Source organism: Choristoneura fumiferana, chromosome 11 (assembly GCF_025370935.1).
Source record: "Choristoneura fumiferana chromosome 11, NRCan_CFum_1, whole genome shotgun sequence".
Taxonomy (NCBI): Eukaryota; Metazoa; Arthropoda; class Insecta; order Lepidoptera; family Tortricidae; genus Choristoneura; species Choristoneura fumiferana.
The window spans coordinates 2,083,289-2,089,616 of NC_133482.1; the positions used below are offsets into that span (position 1 = coordinate 2,083,289).

The 6,328-nt window shown below is 40.6% G+C and overlaps 1 protein-coding gene across 1 annotated transcript; it reads left to right on the forward strand.

Moving 5' to 3' along the window:
• The first annotated feature begins 919 nt into the window (after positions 1–919).
• On the forward strand, positions 920–4,870 carry LOC141432298 (uncharacterized). Its single transcript, XM_074093845.1, has 3 exons — positions 920–968; positions 2,049–2,297; positions 4,386–4,870. The coding sequence occupies exons 1-3, from the start codon at positions 957–959 to the stop codon at positions 4,566–4,568; spliced, it is 444 nt and encodes a 147-aa protein (XP_073949946.1). The 5' UTR covers positions 920–956; the 3' UTR covers positions 4,569–4,870.
• Positions 4,871–6,328: the final 1,458 nt, after the last annotated feature.

The window sequence follows — 6,328 nt, forward strand, 5'->3', positions numbered from 1 at the left end:
GGCCGCCTGTCCCGCCATGCCGCTCTCAACGACATTCTCAGAACGGCACTCGTTAGTGCCAACGTTCCCGCTGCCCTGGAGCCCCAGATTGCCAGCGATGGCAAGCGCCCTGACCTGACGGAATGTCGTTGATACCCTGGAAGGCTGGCCGTGCGCTGGTGTGGGACGCTACCTGTACAGACACCCTCGCGGCGTCCTACCTACCAACAACTACCAAAGGTGCGGGGGCGGCGGCAGACGCCCGCGAACGCCTCAAAGACACAAAATATAGCTTACTCGGCGCCCAATATCATTTCTTTGCTTTCGGCGTCGAGACTCTAGGTCCTTGGGGTAAGAGTGCGCTGGAGCTACACAAGGAGCTCGCTCAGCAATAGAGGCAACAGGCAACCCTCGCGCCGGCAGCTTTCTCGCGCAAAGAAACGCAATCGCAGTTCAGCGCGGGAATGCTGCCTCCGTGATGGATGGGCACCATGCCAAAAGGCCCACCTCTCTTTTTTAATTAAGGTTTAGTTTTAGTTATTGTTTCTATTGTTATTTTGTGCTACAAATTATTCAATAAATTTATGTTCCTACTTTCATAAATGACGCCATAGTCCATGTAATAACCAAACGTAAGCACCGAATCTCTATACACATCCACGCAAAAATAAAACAACTGCTCCTTATTAAGCCAATCTAACTGTCGTTATTTTATCAGTAAAATCTTCACGTCACTTAGTAAAAACACGTCTACATTGCTTGCTTTAATGCAAAGAAAGTAATAGTTACTTAAGTAGAGCGGCGATGGATCGTGAAGCCGTCGGACTCTCATGAGCGAGTTTGAAATTGGGAGTGTCACGGTACACAGATCCTATCACTGAATGGAAAGGCGCAGGGTACATTTCACCAACTATAAAATGACGCAGGCGTCGGCAAATGCATCAGTTAGCAATTGACGTCCATCTAAACCAAACAACATGATCGCTATTGTAAGTGTTACAATTTTAAAAGTAAAAACGCTGCGAAAGTGACGTAACGGACGCGATTTGCAATTTCGTCTGTTGAGTGAAAAACGTGTTCGATATTTTTTTTTGGATTTTTTTGTGGTTGTGAAGAATTACTTCCGTATTGCATGTTATTAATTTGTCTTTTTTTATTTATTTTTTAAAGTATCATGCCAACCTAAAAGGCACCGGCTTGAATCATTATGGCACAAGGTTTCTTCAATTCAATTACAGTAAAAACGCCACCGGTAACTTATTTATAAAATACTCGTAAGGCGATGTTTTCTTGAATCAGCAACTTTGTTGCGTATAATTCTTTAAAATACCGGCCATTTGCGAGTCTGACTCGCGCACCAAGGGTTCCGTATGAATATGTAGGTGTCTATGAATATCCATTGTTAGCAGAGGCCGCTTGTCCTAATCAAAATGTAGAGTAAAAAAACCGGGATTTTCAGACCTATCTTATTTGTTGTGCTATGCTATGAGAGCTACCTTCTTACCAAATTCCAAGTATTTAGGACAACTGGAAGTCCCTATAAGATTTTTTAATTCCATGAAAATTTGAATGGAAACACCTTTTTTGATCACCTGTGTCTTTTGATTACGTTGACCTAAAAGTTTTTTTTTTATTGCTCCGAGGGGTAGCTGAGTATTTGATATTAATTTCTACTAAATATCTCCATGCGTTGCTGAGAAAAAGACAGAAAGACGTGACAGACAGACAGACGGTCATCAAAGTGGTCCATTTTTGCCAACTGAGTTACGGAATCCTAAAAATGTATTGGACTGACAAGTTGGTTTATTGTTTTACTTATACGGGATCCTGACAAGGGTTAATAATGTTAATGAGAGTCGTATAATGTTTACATTGCCTACTTAATAATAATATTAAAAAAGTTGATAGAAAAAGTTTACTTCATAGCAACCGTAAAGCAGAGACTTAAAGCATATTTTCTACTTTTAAACTGGCTTATTGTGCTGACTTAGTGATCTGAACTCAATCTTGGAGTCCGACTCTAGCTTACATCATTTCTCCGAGTACTTAAACCTTGCACTATGTTTCAGAAATCATCAATCCTCCTCCTCTTGGTGGGAAGCGCGTTTGCCTACCCCTACCCCGACGAGTGGGAGCCTGAAGGTCACTCCCACACAGAACACACGAAGCCATACCACGTAACAGTGATCAAGAAAATCGGCGTCCCGGTGCCGCATCCGGTCGCTGTGTCCGTGCCGCAGTACGTGAAGATACCCATCCCGCAGCCCTATCCTGTTCATGTGACGGTAGAGCAACCGATTCATGTGCCCGTTTACAAGGTTAGTATCTGAAACTACTAAAAGTAACAATCATTTAGACTACTGAACACAATATCCTGTTTTTCTTGTTCAAGTGCCTCTCCAAAAATATTCTCTATAGACCAATAAACACAATTATTCTCCCGATAGTACCGAATTGTTTTCTGACAAGTTTCTGACCGTGCATTCTCCCGACAATAATGATGTTACCGAAAGAGTTGACAGAACCATGAAAAATTAGAATAAAGTTTTTGTTTCAACTGTGATTTCATTCAACGTCAAAATCAAAATCAGGATGTCTGTAGGTACTACAAACAGATTACAGTTTTAGAAATGATCTAAAAACGCAAATTACGATAGCTTTGGTACAGTTTACCAAAGTGGGTGCTACAATTAGCGCCATTACGGCCAAATTTACGTGATCTAGTTATAAATTCTTAAGTAATGATGGTTCCTTAAAACCCATAACACTGGTGGAACATTTATTTATTTAAAAAAAGCCTTTAGAGTTGTCCCACTGCTGAGCAAAGGCCTCCCCCCGTGTTCTCCACTCGACCCGGTCTTAGGCGATCTCTGACCAGCTGCGAAGAAAGGCGTCCAGGTCACCCGCCATCGGCGCCTGGACCTGCCACGCTGCTGAAGTCCGTTTTGTGGTATCCAATCTGAGGCTATTTTAGCCCACCTATTGGATTCCATACAGCTGACGTGGCCTGCCCAGTCCCATTTCAGCCTGGCAGTCTTTGCACCATACACAACACTAACATATAGGGCATAGGTACACCCTGCTAACCTAAAGTATTTCTGCTGTAGACGAGCAAAAATGACAGTGACACACCATCTTGTCCACCTAGGCAACCTAACACCTAATCTTCTGTTACGAAATCTACACCTGCTCCCTTTCTCTTTACCTCTCCTTGCCAAGGTTCAACCAACTGATGTGTTGATACACATCCGTGCAGCCATCATTATTACGTCACCCGCAATGTCGTGTACTGCAACACGATTCGCAATTAATTTTCTCTTTACCGCAGAATCAGATAGTGAAACTTTGAAATTTATGGCTCTACTTAGTGCCATTGTTTGAACTCTATGATGCTTTAAGATTCCATAGCCCTGCATATGAATACGAGTAATCTTCATCTGCGTATTATATATTAAGAATGCTTACTTTTTTAAAAATGTGTTGCTAGGGATCGATGATTTTCTGTAAAGCAGCATATGAGATATTTATAGGTACACACCTCAGTTTGATTCCTGAGAACAAGAAATCTCATAATATGCTATGAAAGGGTCGAACTGGCAGTCTAAAATTAAAAGTAGACTTCGTGTTCAGATCAGAATGATATAAAGCGATAGGTAGGCTTAAATGTACACAGCTATGATGATGACAAACATAATAAAATCAAAAAAAGTATAACACGTATCTATATGAATAAAAAGTGTGGAAGTAAAACATCGGTATAATGTCAAATACAAAACTTAAGACATTGATTCTGTCAGTTTAAATTAGGTAAAACCCCCAACCGCAACGGTAATGACACTAATGACCGACTCACGCTTGACCACCCATTTACGAGAATGCATCTCGACGTAACTCGGCACTCCGGTAACTGTCCATCTATTACATAAAAGCCATTTGTTCAAGTAAAAGTGACAGTTAGTAGAGCGTGTTCTTATTTTGAAAAAGGTCTACCTATTCTACCAGCGACCGCTGCGATCGCGTAACGTTTGAAAATCGAACGCCAACGAAGCGTTTTATGGGCCATCATTGAATTAGCGGTTCGATTTAGTTTGCTTTATAAAAAGTATTACATCAGTTAAGACTCGTTAGCTTTGAATTAATGCATTTTATTGCTTTAAACGCATTAGATGTACAAGAGTTTTGCTGACTTTCACTCAGTGCATTGAACGCATAAGAGTTCATACAATTTGCGAACTTCGTCCGATGCCTTCAATGCGACTATGAGTTCTTATAGCGTTGCTGTTTTATTGTGAACTATATTACACTAGACACATTGGTACCGTCATTTTAAAATATGTATACTACATATAATACAACCGATGTCCTATCGCAGTCATCTGGTCTAATAACTTTTTTTTTATTCGCAGGTCGTTCCCCAAATTGTAGAGAAGCCCGTACCCTACACAGTCGAGAAGCCTGTGCCTTATGAGGTCGAAAAGCCTTACCCCGTTGAGGTCGAAAAGAAGGTTGAGATTCCCATCCCCAAGCCGTACCCGGTCCACGTGCCAGTATACAAACACATCTACCACCACAAAGGAGGCAAGCACTAAAAAACACCTCTGAAAAAAAAGCTTGCGCTGCAAGCAAATTTTCAAATTTAGAATCGTTTTTAAACGGAAAAGAAAAAAGTTTACAATGTAAACGTTGTCCTTTTCGTTTGTTTTTTGGGTATTACCAGCCAGTATTGGTTTTTGTAAATAAATAAATGGTGTTTAAGGCTATTATAGGATCATCCTACCCGCAGTTGCTCATTGTGATATTTATTGTGTGTTCATGTTTTTGTTTGTTGTTGACTATTGCGTAATTGTTGATTATTGTTCATAAGGTAAATAAATAATGTACAAATTACTTACTTACTTAGTTTTTATTTAACTTACAATGTATAAATTATAAAAAAGGTTTACATATAGGTTGATGTGGTTGGCACTTTAATGTGATGATATTTTACAAGAGTGACTTGGTAGGTCAGAGTTAATTCCATTATCCTGTTGCTATCATATTAATAATATAAATGAAAAAATATGTCTGTGCTTGTGTGCGTGCGTGCAAGTGTGTGTTAGCACTGTAAAATATCGGCGTAAGTGAAACACAGCTGAACAGTTATACCTTGACAAGTTCGTATGTGACACTCTCTACCTCTGCTGCTTTTATCAAGTTTGTTTTTATAAGTGCGGTAATGATGACTGTGAAACAGGGTTCTATCGAGTGTCCTTTACGAAGTTGTCAAAGACTAGTGAACCATACAATGGAAATATACCCTCATAGAGCTAATTCTAGTACCGCCATTACATACTCCTTCACGCTAAAACGGCTGGGTGGATTTGGATGAAATTTGGTATGCAGATAACTGGACTTCTGAAATAACACAAGACTATATTTTTGTCCCAGTATTCCTACGGGATTAATGCAAAATCCCAAATCTAACCGCTAAGTCATAAAACGTACACGGCCAACCAACACTATGCTGAGCTGGGAGCGCTTCGCAATTTTAGAAAAATTGCTTTTATGTTTATTTTCTCCTATCTTGTCAAAACTGTTTTGTGAAAAAAAAATGAAGATCACTGTAGTTTTTGGGAATTCCCAAGGGAATTTCAATTCGTTTGCCAGATAATTAACACGTACGAAGATGCGGGGAAACGTTAGTAACATAATTGGCAAGTAGGTGATCGACTTGATCACTATGTCACTCACTATCCCGGTCGTGACCGCAGTGAAAGTCATGCGCATGCGTCTGTCTCGCTCGAGCCGGCGCTCGCGCACGGAGCGGCCGGCGCACTTCTAATGACTTAGTACAGTCAGTCACCTGAGACTCCGAAATTCAAAAATCGAAGTTAGTATCGTACCGTCCCTCTCACTCTCGTATTAAACAGTATCAGTGTCAGAAGGACGGAACGACACGATTTTCGATTTTCGAATTTCGTAGTAGCTCCGCTGCATTAATATCTGCCACAGCGCAGCAGGCCCTAGAAATAGAGTCGTTTCAGATATTTATGCACGCTTGTTGTGTCAGATTCAAATTAAAATTCATTTATTTAAACAATTACATACAGTACATAAAAATAATAAAAATGGTTAGTCGACACTTTTAATTTTATTTTTTATTTTTTTATTAACAAGTGTCCCACTGCTGGGCAAAGGCCTCCCCTTCTTTCCGCCACTCGTCTCTATCGAGAGCATGCTCCTGCTACTCTATTTCATATGCTTCTAAGTCATCTCGCCATCTCTTCGGTCTGCCTCTGTTACGATGGCCATTCGACGGAACCCAATGGTAGTAATTTAGGCCCATCACTGGGTGCATGCGGCAGGCATG